We start from the raw sequence: 13,282 nt of genomic DNA, 5'->3' as shown, positions 1-13,282 counted from the left end.
GGCCTCTGCTTCCCCAGACCCCCACCCCTGCCCCAGTTCCAAATGTGGCCCGTGGGAACACACCACATATACTTTCTGGTTCCCCATGGTTCGGGCCTTGAGGGTGTGGGGGCCGAGCCACCGAGGAACTGGGAGTTGGTGCAAGCCTGGGGCTCCCGTGTGTGGGGGCCAGCTACCAGCCACAGCCACCACACCCCTGCCAGCGTCTTCTGTTTCAGCCTTCTTAACCCAGGTCCACGCAGGCGCTCCAGGCTGGTGGAAGGTCGTCAGAGGAAGGGAAGTGTCACTCTCAGTGTGGTCTAAGCCATTCGTTCAAGGACTAGAGAAAGTCAAGAGAGCCTCGTAGGTCACCTGTAGCACTGATATTTTTCCCTAACTTGTCATGGAGGCTGGTGTGGCTCTTTTAGGAGCCTTCTCTGTCCTCGCAGGATGGACCTCCTGACACTTTTTCAGTGGTGGCTCTGCCTGTCTCTTACCTGCTTTGTGTCTCTCTTTAATGCTAGTGTTGCCTCTTGGTGCAGGGAGACAGCTGGGCTCTTCTGGATTCTAACCGCAGCTTTCCCCAGACCAAGCTTGCATCTCGGTGTGCCAGGGCAGTGTGATGCGGGAGACTCCTTCTCAATCCAGTCCCAGCCGCACACATGCAGCCTGAACATGCTCCCCGCAGGGTTTTCCCGAGGAAAGGATGGTCTCTTCCCCAGCCCCGGCCCACACCCCTGCTCACCACCAAGACGTGCTCGAGAAGGTCCAGGTAGCTGAGGGTGCACTCCGTCCCGTACCGCAAGGCTCTGGCGCGCACCTCCTCGCTGACGTCCGGGTGGAAGGACGCTTGCTGGAGAGAGAGAGAGAAACACTGACTCTTGGAACAAAAGGAGCCAGCTAGTGTGTGGACCGGGCGGGCAGCGGGGGGGTCACCAGCCCAGCAGTGTGGTGGAGCCTGAACCCTCAGTTCTGGAACTCCCTCTGCCTTACCTCAGTGACCTCTGAGGAACCTTCCCTGACCCCCTGGATTCCTCCTCCACCCCCACCCCCACCCCCATCTCCACAGCAGCCTCTCTCCAAGTTTGTGTATTGACATTTTTAGTGCCCTGGAGCCAGACAAAAGCAAGTGACTCTGGTCCCTCATCTCTTCCGTTCTCTTTCCTTTCTCTCCCCTTGCCCCATCCCATCTTTTATTGACATGTAAGAAATTCCATAGACATGAAAAGTTCAGGAAAAAGTCATGATTAGAGCAGGAGATGTGCTGTCCCAGGGTCAGCGTGCCTCTCTTCAGAAACGTGGGGCGTCCTAAGGGCCCCTCCCGGTTCACAGGCTAATCACGCCCAGGTCCTCACTCTGCGACCTGAGCACGCTGGGGTCACGGTGAATCTCCCAGCCAGGACCTCTGGCTCCTGGGGGCCTCAGGCAGAGAGCTCCCCAGTATGCTCAGAGGTGCCGCACGTTACATGCATCCAGGTAAGCAAACCGGGGCGTATGGTTAATGCAGCATTTTGCCCCCTTTTCTTGCCTTGCCCTTGTGACCTGCCAGTCTGAGTCATTCACAATATACCATTTCAGATGGCATACCCACTCACGGAGTTGCTAGACCAACTAAAGAATGACTGGTTGAATCTGAGTTTTGGAAAAATACTGAAAAAATTTTAATATAAGTCTGGAACACCCTATTTTTAATTTGCTATATCTGGCAACTCTACCCACTTAACCTTTCTTCCTTGCACAGCCTCATTCTGGAAAGAACTTGAGAGGGCTTACAGGAATACATAGAAAACTGCAAATAAATCGCAAATCGGGACACTTAGGAATCACACATTAGCGGGAAAGGTCAAGACAGATGGGGGATAGAGACCAGGCTCCCAGTCAAGCCCCCCTCCCTAGGACTGAGGGGTGCTGGGGGAATACCTGTGGGCTCTCCCCATACTCGACACCCTCCCCCAGCCTCCTTGGAAGAAGTGGGAATAATTCCAGTGGCCAGAGCCTGGTTTCACTCATTTCAGGACTAACAGGCCTGAGAGGCAGGACCACGCCGTGCCCGCAACCACTGCTTAACCCTGTGAAGGGCCATGCTCTTCACCACCCCTGCACTGCACGGCACTCATCCCTGCTCCCGAGTCTCCAAGCGTGAGGGCGAAGCTCCACGCGCAGACACTTGCACTTCGGTGAGACACTGCTTGGGGGAGACACAGACAATGCTGCTGCTCCATGTCACCCTGGGAGCTAACGTGCAAGGCCCTCATTTAGAGCTGTGTTAGAGCTAAGTAAGGACGAGGTGCTCCTGCCCACTGCTAGTAGCTCTGTAACTTGGTACGACAATGTGGGAGAACAATCTGACAGTAATTAAAATGTTCCCCTGGCTGGGTTTCTCAGTTGGTTTCAGTGTCATCCCAATACACCAGGTTGCGGGTTCAATCCCTGGTCAGGGGACATATAAGATTCAACTAATGAGGGCATGAATGAGTGCAACAACAAATTGATGTCTCTCTCTCTCCTTTCCCCACCACCCTCTCAAAATCAATAAAAAATTATAAAATAAAATAAAATAAAATAAAATAAAATGTCATACCATTTGACCCAGTAAGTTCTAACTTCTGGGAGTTTTGCCTAAAGAAATAATCTGAAACAGAAAAAGCAGATATGCCTGACAATGTTCCTTGCACTAGAGTTTATGATTTAACAAAAAGTGCAGACAACCTAAATATCGGATAATAGGGGAAAGACTGTATTCATTAGCAGAGTATTTTGTGGTCACTAAAGAGTCAGTTATAATGATTCATAGCAACATATCCAATGGAAACACCACCAATGTTAGCGGTAACAGCAGATATAAAATTGTATCTAATGTAAGCATGGGCACCTGGAAGCAAGACCAGAAAAGAACAGTCACAGAACTAATTTAGGGGGTAGGGAAAGCCTTGTCTCCACCTCAGGGATTCGTGGAACCCTTCCTTTCTGAGAAAACAAGCCAGCATATAGCGCCCCCATTTCTGCCCTGGCTACCCTGCTCAGCCCCATTGGGCAGCCTGGCCCTCTGCTTGGCACAAGGGTTCCTACTCGATCCACCATCGACATCCCCGGAAGTCTCTACTGCACGCACCTCATTTCCCTTCTGCAAAGGGGTGGAAACACAGGAGACCAAAGCAAATGCGAAAGTCAGCCTGCTGAATTAATCCCATCTTAACACGAGCCTCAGGGCTCAGCAGTGATGCCTGTCATCAAGTCTGGCTTAGGCCTGAGAAGTGCCGGCTGTTATTTTGTCCTGCAAAATCAGGACGACCTGATCCAGGGGCCAGAGAAGAGAGAGGGCTGAGTCTGGGCCAGTGGCGCCCGTCCTTCCACACTGAACCCCTCCCCTGCGAAAGGGAACGCGTATTATGAAGGAGGCCTGAAAACCTGAGCTGCCTGCCCTTTGAATCTAATTTTTTTCCCTTTTTAATGTCTCCTTGTCATTTCATGCCTGTAACATGGGGACAAAGTTCCCGTTACTCCTCAGCCACCATGATCTTGATGGAGCCTTATGGCTGGGAGGCCACAGTGGCAGGAAGAGCCTGGCTGCAAACTCAGAAGACCCGGCTCCAGTTCTGGCTCTGAGGGTGAAGAGCTGTGTGACCTTGGTCAGGCCACTTAGTCCCTCCAAGGCGGTTTCATAATCCATCAGAATTGCACAGTTCCCCTTGCCCTTCCCATCTGGGATCCAATGAGGCATACACGACAGCCCTTCCAAATCTGTGAGGTGCCGGGCAAGCATTCCACAACAGCACTGGGCCACACCCACTGGGCAAGTGCTGCTCCCTCACTGAGACCGTGGTCCCTTCGGGCATCTTCACTTCTGGAAGGCAGGTTCCCTTAAGCACATCGAAATGGCAAATCCTTGTGGCCTCAGGAGAGAGTTTAAACTCCCTATTCCAGAATATAAGGTCCCTCAGAAAAGTGGTCTTATCAACTGTGCCCCCCTCTTCTCTCCACCTCCCACCACCCCCACCCTCCATCACACCCAGGAGAACAGGAAATGATGGGGTCTCCCACACCGGGCCCTTGCACACCCACATCCAACTCATCCTACCCCTTCTGAGGAACCCCTGAGAAGCCATCAGCTGCGCCCATAGCTCACTTCACTACGGAGAGTGGCCCTGTTTCCTCCACCCCAGGCTGCAGTAGCTGCAGTAGCCAGTTTTCAACTTCTGTGGTTCATCCCTGCCCCGCCCCCCTCACACGGCAGGGGGTCATCAATCAATCAATCAATCACTGAGCACACGTCAGAGTCCCTGGGGCAAGGCCTTCCCTAGAAGGGCCGAGGTCTGGGGATGCTCCAGGGATGTAGGGGGTAGAGGGCTCTTATGGCTCACCTTCTTAATAAGGAAAAATATAAACAGAAGGTTATAAAGCTCAGATCTCCCCAGCTTCCTCCCCAAGCATGGGCTCAGGGCAGCTGCCCTAGTTGTCTAAGTCAGAATTGGAAGAGTTTCTCCAAAGCCTCCGTCTGGCACAGAGAGCAAAAGGGCAGTTCCCAGTGCGCTGTTTTGTTCCTCTAACTCGCTTCCGCGCCCAGTTATCGCAGCCCCCCACCTCGTGGGGAATGGACGACCTGCAGAAGCAGGAAAGGGTGCAGGCAGATGAGGGATGCAGTGTTCATTTGGAGGGCCTGGAACAAAGGCCACTGTCCCTCTCCACTGCTGTCAGAGTGGCCTGCACTATACCGTCTGGGAGAAGGCGTCCTGCCTGTTAAGCAGAACTGAGAGGAAAAGTGAGAGGGCTAAGCGAGCAGGGTGACTCCACCCCTCTCAAACCCAGAACCAGCTTACAGAGTCACTTCCCACGGGCTGATGTGCACGCACCCTCCGCATGCATCTTATGATATAGTTCGAGGTATGGAACCGCCCTGTCTGGCACATCCCCACCCCTCTCCTTCTCCGGACTAAACCAAACCACTTAATCACGACAGAGAACCGTCCATCCATCCACAACAACACCAGGGCCTTTACCTTGCAAGCTGTCAACATATCTGACACAGCCTTCCGGCTCAGATTGGCGGTGGCGATCACGTCCTCCTGTCTGCACGAGTTCCCAGCTGCCACAGCTTTGGCTGTTGCCATGGTGATGCCTTTCGTCATCCTTATCGATTCTTCAGGTGATGATGTCTTTTCAGGTACCTCTTTTGACTGAAACACCTGAAAGTTAGAAATGGAAGAGGTGAGAAAATCAAAAAGGGAAGGACAAAAATAATTTATTTTCCTCCGACCAGGCTGCAGTTCAGTGTCTGGAAACCGAGCCAGCGGCAGGAAGAAAGCGTCAATGGGCAGGAAATGAGAAATTTAATTTGAGTGCAGTAATATTATTCTTGCTTTCAAGATTCTAGCATGGATAAGGCTTGCCCACCTATACTCGGCATGCCCGAGAACGACGAGGTGAGACAGACATACCTGCAGTGTTAACCCGTTTGCCTGCAAAAACGGATACTCAATATTTATAAGCCACCTGTCCCTGGGAAGGTAGTTCTGAGGCTTCCTGCTGTCTTGCCCATCCCTGCTGGAGCCTCGGCAGTGCCCAGAAATTCTGCAGTCCCGACGCTGGGTCCAGGGCACGACTGACCTGGCTGCCTCACTCTGGACTCACCTCTCTCTCTGTAAAGGGGTTGAGCCCAGGGAAATGAAACATTCAGTGTCTTCTATTCTTAGCCCATCTTACAAATATAACTGTGTGATTGTGTGGAGGCGTTCATGTAGAGTGCGCCACAGTGGCACTGTGAATTAGTTAACGAGGCACGCATGTGTGCACACCCTTGCAGAGGAGGTGAAATGAATTAACCATGTTGAGTGAATACCCCACGTCAAAGTTCCACCCGCCAGTCAAGCCATCCATTCATGCTTCCAGGCCATCCGTCTTGTCCCTCTAACATATGTGACTGGTGCCCTGGCTGTGTACCGAATGTGAGTCTGTCCCTGCACGTGGGACTCCCAAACCAGTTGGAGCTACTCTGTGTTCACCACATTGCATCAGGGAAGACTTCCGAGATGTAGGATGGAAGACCCAGCCAGCATCCCTGTCACGCACAACCATGTCGAATGTCACCATCCTAAAAATGGGCAGCTGCAATTAAGGCAGGACCCTAAGCCCCAGGCCCAGCCCTGAATGCCGCAGTGGAATGCAGGCCACACTTACAGACCTCCACAGTAATGTGGCTCGTGCTCCTTTGGAACCTCCTACGTCACGGACACACGAGCTCGGTCAATTTTAAATCGCCTGTATAGTGAGATTGGCCCCATGTCTGCAATTTCCCGGGAAAACTCCAAACTTCAAATCTTTTCCACTGCCACCATTGTGCCCGCCCACTTTTGTCAGAATGTGTCCAGGCGTTGGTAGAAACCCCCAGGCGGTGTGGGCAGGGCAGTGCCAGGCAGCAGTGCTTAAGGGCACTGCCTGTGTTTCTTAGTTTCTCCTTGGCAGGAGCACTAAGTGTGACATCGACCAACTCTGAATCCCTTCGAGACAGGAAACGAGAACACGGGGCTCCCTCGCTGAGACCCGGCAGAACCACTCACTCCCCCTGCTGACCCCCAAGGGCTTGTGACCTTCACGGGTGTCCCTCTAACGATGCAGGAAAACTGGCAATAAGGGCCAGTCCCTCACCGCCCCCCCCCCCACACACCGCAAAGGAAGCTGAATCTGTAATCAGACCTATTAGAAAGAACTCTCATTTTGAAAACACGTATTTCCCGCATACTTCTATTTCTGGGTCGGGCAGAGTTGGCCCCATCATCACGGAATTAAAACAACAGGTAACAGACACACAGCAGCAGCAGCAGCAGGACTCTCTCAGCAACGCGGGACCAGGCAAGAAAGAACACGGGGTTGACTTCCCTGAGATCAGACACTTCACAGAGAAGGGAGCTGGACTTTAAAGGGCAGCGCCTCAGGGTAAGGGTGTCCGGGTTGCAAATCTCAGGCCCCAAAACTCACAGAGCGAAGCGGTGCTCACGGCAACGGGAACCAAGAGGGGCTGCTCACTGCACACACGACTGAAACTCCAGGCGAGTACAGAGAGCTAGAGCGACTTTTCCCTTTGCCAGGAATCTCCCGTAATCCTTTGGTTTCACGCTGCCATTTTAGTGTAATTAAACCTGAAGAGGCCTAAGTGACACATTTCAATTGACTCCTCAATTACAATGACACATTGATCCTAACCAGATTCTGGGGTGGTCACCTCAGTCAGGCAGGTGTGATCCTGGGCAGGTGGGGAGTGAGCCTCCCCAGTGCAGGTGCCCCGGGTAAAACCTCTTTATGCCGACAGTCTCAGAGAAGCCCTCATGGGGGCTCAGCTGTTGGACCCGGATGTCCGGGAGAGGTGGCTGCTGGCTCCTCACCGTGAGCTCCTGCTTCATGTACTCGATCGTGGCCTCCAGCGCCCGTGTGCCCCGCGTGGCCTCGTCCTCCACCGCCTTCACGGTCTTGAGAAGGGAGGTGACGTTGGTCACCATCACCTGCACAGGAAGAAAGGCCAAGAGGAAACAGTGCGCTGAGGTTCAACCCCTACTCCTTTGGTTCCAGATCCAAGCCATGAGCAAAAACACCTTTCTTGAAGGGAGAGAGGAGCTCAGGTGTGCACCCCTCATCGTTCTCGTGTGTGCTTCTCTCTCCCGCACTCCGCCCGCACGCTTACCCCTGGCTGGGGCTCCACTCTACCTTGGCAGCCCCCTTGAGCTGGTACATGGAGGGGTCGTCGGCGGGCTTACTGGCAGCTCCCTTGGTAGCACCAATGAGGTCTGAAAGGGCCTTGGCCACATCTTTGATGGCGTTGATCAACACCACCTGGAAAAGAGCATGGAGCCCGGTGAGCACCCTGCACGGTCACCTACTGGCTTCACTGAGAACATATGGCCTGAGGGCAGGCTGGGGGTCTCTTGGTCAGCAGCTTTGGCACCTGCAGCTCCCAGAGTCCTGGGAGCCACCCCTGGAGATCCTGATGCAGGAGTCTGGGTGAGGATTCATTGTCCAGACTTTGGAAAGCTCCCCGAGGCTGATACTTGATATGTTTAAACACCCTCTAGAGGGCAGCTCTGCTGACCAGCTGCCTCAGAAAGAATGAAGGCAGCTGAGCGGACTCTGAGGGGCAGCACCACTCACCTGGGCTCTGAACTGGTGACCAAAAGTGCAGAGAACAAAATGTGAGCCTCATAGCCTGGCCTGCAAGGCCTCCACGGCCACCCACCTGCACCTTCGGCTTTGGTTCCTAGGGTCCTCTGACTCACTCAGCGTGCTACCAGCGCATGGCTCTTTCTTCCCCATTGAAGCCCCGACTCATTCCTGCTTCAGGGCCTCTCCTCCTGCTGCTCTGTCTGGAACCCGGCTCTTTTCATCATTCGGCTCCAGTGTCCTGTCCTCAGAGACCTTTCTGGATCACCCTCACTGAGGCTCCTGCCAACCCCACCCACCCCACACAACACGACTCCATCAGCTCACCCTGCTTTATTCATAGCACTTATCAGCGTGTGGAATTATGTTATTATTCATTTTCTTAACCACTGTCTGCCTTCTCCCGACTTGGGTGTAAACGGCAAGAAGGCTGGCCGGGACTCCTGCGTGTGTTTCACACCAGAACAGGGCCTGGCATGTTAGTGAGCACTCGGGAAGTGCTCGTGGAATGAATGCACACACAGATGCGTGCCCATATAACACTGGATGTGATACAGCATCTTCATGCTTCTAACTGAACACAGACTGCCTATCAGTGTGCTAGACTTGGAATCGGAAGCACCAGCCGTACTCAGGGCTTCCGTGACACAGGGCTTTGCACTGAACTCTTCTAGGTGCAGCTGCCGCAGTGACCACTCCTACTCCGGTAACAGCAGCAGCAGCCTCACTTGACTGAGGGCAGTGTCCTAGGGCCCGAGCCACAGCGACACACGTGTTCCCTCATCAAACCCTCCCCGCTGCGGCTTCAGGTGGGAGCGCCCATTCTCCCAGGGCTCGGGAGTGAGAGTGGGGATTTGAACTCTGGTCAGTGTGACCTCAAGGGCATGGTCTTAACCTCCGGATTATGTGACATGCTCTAGGCTCTGGCTCCTACCATCGGGAGCAGGAGCGCCAACTCCGCCTGTCTAACCACACTGCTGTGAGGATGAACTGGATCGTGTACATAGAAGCATATTAGAAATTAGAGTCTCAGACAGCTGCAAGCACAGTGACACTGCAGTTGCACAGCCTCCTGCATCCCCTTCTCCATCCCGCGCCTTCTCACCCACAGAGTTCGGGGAACCTTGGCCAACCTCTGAAACTGCGGGGCGGGTAGGGCTGCACTGGGCCCGTGGGGAAGCGCTGACCTGTGCAGACCTCACACCGATTCCTGGGAGCGTAGCAGGGAGGGGCAGGGAGGGGACTGAGGAGCAGAAGCACAGGCAGCTGCCTGTATCCCGAGTGCCCCGTCCCATCCCTGGTCACTGGGCAACCAACTGGCAAGCAGGGACATTTTTCACTAGAGATCTCATGAAAAATTGAAACTTTAGGATATCTAGGTCACTTGGATGTTAAGACTAAGCAATGCAATACATTTCTCTATTCAAAGGTTTAAATCTTTCCTGGCCAAGTCACTTCTAATGTCGGGCCAGGCTTGGAGAGCGTGAGTTCCCACCCCAATGACAGGTTTTCAAGCCTTTCCTTCCTCCATGGGGGTGAGAACAAACTGCAGGTAGGGACTTCTGTGCAGATTCGGAGCTGCAGAGGGCAGCCCACCTGAGCTCTGATGTTATCAGAGAAATCAGCCAGAGGAGTCAAATGGCAGCGTTCAGAGGGCCCCTTCTCGGAGCTCGGCTGCACTGGAGGACCTCAGGAAGGGGAGGTCAGGGCCGTGTAGGAGCACAGCTGGTGGCCATGTGTTAACTAGAGCAGTGGCTGTCACCGACCTGGCACGGAACAGTAGGGAGCGTTCTCCCCGGTACTGTGCAAATGGGCCAGTGAGACTGGTTTACTGAATACAGTCTCATCAGTGAAAACCAAAGTGATGGCTCCTTGGTGGTGCTGGGACAGCGGGAACAGGGGACTTAAGGTTGGCACTTGGGAAGGGGCAGAATCCATTACTGATGGCTATGGTTGGCTGCTAGTTCAAAGCCAGCCGAACATATGTTTGATGGGCGTCCACTATGCCCTGGGAGCTGCGCTGGGGGCTTAGGTTTCAAAGATACGTGAGCTGTGAGTGCTGTCCTGATGGCTGACAGCATAGGCTGGGGGACCAAGGAGCAGGCAGATAACTCCAACGAGATCGTAAATCAGAGCAGAGAGTAAGAGGGCAGAGCCCCTCCCTGCCCCTCCAGTTTTTCTCTCCCCCACTTGAGAGCTGCATGTCTCCAGCAGGGTGTCTGTAGGTGCTGGCTTCACTTCCTCGCCCTCACCTGGCTTCCCTGCCACTCCACAGAAACAGCCCTAGTGGGGGCGTCACCTTCCAGGTCACCTGGGCCCGTGGCCAGCTCTCACACCTTCATCTTTCTGGACTCCTCAGTCATCTCTGGTGAGCTGAAACACTTCCTCCTGTCAGCTGCATCTGCTTCTCAAACTCCGTACTCCACACTCATCTCTTGCTCCTTACATGGTCTTGTCTAGTGCATTCCTGGGGCCCCCTTCTCCTTTCCCTCCACACTCTTCCTCCTGTGCGATCGCCATCACGATGTATGGCAACAACCCTGACTCTACAACCCTGTACCTGAGCAGCCCTTTGCCCACACACCACCTGTACCTGCCTGTCTCCCTGCCTCTCCTAACTCCACACGCTCCAAATGAACTCACCTTCATCTCCCTGCCCAGGCCGGCTCCCTCCAGAGCGTCCAGCCCGTGCAAGGAGCCACCCTCTACCCCCGTGGTCTGCGCCGTGGATGACGCCATCCTGCCGGGCTCTGGAGCCCAGACACACTCATGCACACATTGTCTCCTTCTAGGTTCCCGCTGTGCCTCTGGCTTCTTCGGAGGCCTGGTGTGCAGTGTTGGAGAGACCCCCGCCTCCCAGGCGCCCCCGTACCTGGGTCTCGGGGTCATCAGAGCCCAGGCTGGCGGCCCCTAGCTTGACCACCTCGGCCAGCTGGGTAATGGTGGCTGCTGAGGACTGGGCTGCCTGGGCCAGCTTGTCCGGGGTGGACGCGGCCCCAGACACCAGCAGCTTTGTGTCCTCCACCAAGGCTTTGGCTGTCTTCAGAATGTTCTCCCTAGAAGGGCGAGAGACAAATGACCAACTCTGGTTACTAAGAGTTGGGGGAAAAAAAGAAACAAACCCTTTAGAGGGGGGTTTTTGTTAACCGGCATTGAAGAAGAGAGGTGATACGTTTCTCCTCCCTTATCGGGGGGCTCACCTTCCACGTGGGGAAACTGAGAGAGGAGAGGGAAGTCAGCCTGGACTCACAGAAGCTGATTACCAGTAAAACTTCAGTGAAAGATTTAGGCCCACCAGCTGGCCGCCTCCCCCCAGCCCTGTAGCTGCATGAGAGGTCACTTCTTTCCTGGGGTTCCCACCTTCCCTAAAAGTACTTCACAGCTGCAGGGAGCTGCGAGAACACAGGGATCAGGGGACCCTCCCTGCTCGTCAGCCCAGGAGGCTGGGTCCTGGAAGGGGTGACCACTGGGAATCTCTTCCCAGCCCAGCCCTGGCACAGAAGAGAGGGAAAGGGTGCTGGACCCGGGGTGAGGATATGGGTGGTCTCCAGAGCACACAGAGACCCTGGCACCAGCCTTCTGAGTGGGGCCTGAAGGGCCGGCCCAGGGGGCACGGCAGGCTCAGAGCCCCACCCCCCAGCACGGGGAAGAGCTCGCTGTCCCTGCGCCCGTTGCCCCGGGTCCTGCTGGGTTTGGAGAGCAGATCAGAGGCATCCCTCTCCACCTGGAGAGTGAGGGACGAAAAGCCGCCCTCTGCAGAGCAGGCTGGGTTTAGGCCGAGAGGGAGGCCAGGCTGGAACACGACTCCGTGTCGACAGCTGGCAGAAGGAGCTCCCTTTGATTACGTGGTTCACTGCCCCCGCTGGAACGTCGTGTTGAAATCAAAATGAATGACCCGATTTCTGGCTCCTGGGCGGTGTCTCCAATGTCCAGCAGGCCAGCCTGACCCTCTCCGCAGCCAGGAGCCCCGTACCTGTGGTCCGCGAAGGTCTCGTTGTTCTCCGCATTCAGGGTCCCCGCGGTCGCAAACATGATGGTGGTGTCCAGGTCGGCGATGATCCCGGACACGGCAGTGGCGGCTGTGATGCATGCCTGGGTCCCCTTGTTCCCAGCCTGCAGAGCGGACAGCACCAAGGACACCTGCAGGCAGAGAGGGCCCGTCAGAGGCAGCGGAGGCAACGGGACTCAAAGGCGCCCACACTCTGCAAACACTGATATTTTTCCTCTGGGAGTCGAGGCAGCTACTGGGTTCATAGCACAGTCTGGGGTCAACAGCCTCAGTCTGAACTCCAGCTTTGCCCTTTGCTGGCTACCTAACCTTGGGTAGGCAGGTTTACCTAATCTCAGTTTCCTCATCTGTAAAATGGAGCTATTACTTCTTTGCTACCAAGGGTTGTTGGCAGGAGTAAGTGCAGGAAAATGTGAGCACAATGTCTAACATGGAACTCGGGACATAGTGAGTGTTCAGCAGGGGCAGATGCTGTTATTTAATTATGATTATGTTTCTGAAACCACAAGCAGGGATAGAGGACTAGGCTCCTGTGAAAGGTGTGGCCATTCCTGTCCCCTCTGATTAGGTTTTTGTGGAACAGCCCCCTCTGCTAACATTTGTCACTCCCTCCCTTGGCCATGTCTTTTTAAAAAAATTTTCACTTTTGATATACCTTTATATATTCTTCATTTTTAAGTAAGAAGGGCACCTCTTCATTGGAAATGCTCCACAGTGGACCCCAGAGGGGATCACTATATGTTACCTCCACCCTAACACCCCCTCAAGCCATCATCTGCCACCAAAAAATTCCAGGGACCTGCGGGTCCAGAAAGTCAGCTAAGTATGCATTCCAGTGTCTTCCGTGTCAGCAACTCCACATGCCACCTGCCATGCCCCCTCCAGTACACCCTCTCTGTTCCTAGGGACACTCCCAAAATACAACCCTGACCCCACCACACAGCCGCGTACCGTTCTCCCCTGGCTGTGGAGAGGAGTGCACAGGTTCAACTTCTCCAGCCTCCCGCCCCACTCTTGCCAGCTTCTTAGTGCAGCGTTACAGCTCATTACCGCGTTGGCCACCTCCTCGCTTCCCCAAACACCCTCAGCTGCCCCCCCCCCCCGCCCCGCCCCATCCCAGGGCGTCTTTGCCCTGCCATGCCCTTTGCC

At 54.6% G+C, this 13,282-nt stretch overlaps 1 protein-coding gene across 10 annotated transcripts in view; it reads right to left on the bottom strand.

The window, feature by feature from the left end:
* The window catches only part of TLN2 (talin 2), a 409,742-nt gene that overhangs the window by 34,500 nt on the left and 361,960 nt on the right, over positions 1 to 13,282 (bottom strand). For all 10 annotated transcript variants that reach the window (XM_045822076.1, XM_045822086.1, XM_045822079.1 and 7 more), the window contains 6 exons: positions 12,098 to 12,264; positions 10,997 to 11,180; positions 7,675 to 7,800; positions 7,356 to 7,472; positions 4,977 to 5,162; positions 725 to 832 (listed from right to left, as the gene is read on the bottom strand). In XM_045822076.1, the coding sequence (XP_045678032.1) occupies positions 725 to 832; positions 4,977 to 5,162; positions 7,356 to 7,472; positions 7,675 to 7,800; positions 10,997 to 11,180; positions 12,098 to 12,264 (888 nt within the window). The remainder of the gene's footprint in view (positions 1 to 724; positions 833 to 4,976; positions 5,163 to 7,355; positions 7,473 to 7,674; positions 7,801 to 10,996; positions 11,181 to 12,097; positions 12,265 to 13,282) is intronic.

Source organism: Phyllostomus hastatus, unplaced genomic scaffold (assembly GCF_019186645.2).
Source record: "Phyllostomus hastatus isolate PE091 unplaced genomic scaffold, TTU_PhHast_1.1 phas_scaffold_501, whole genome shotgun sequence".
Taxonomy (NCBI): Eukaryota; Metazoa; Chordata; class Mammalia; order Chiroptera; family Phyllostomidae; genus Phyllostomus; species Phyllostomus hastatus.
This window is presented reverse-complemented; position numbering and strand designations above follow the sequence as displayed.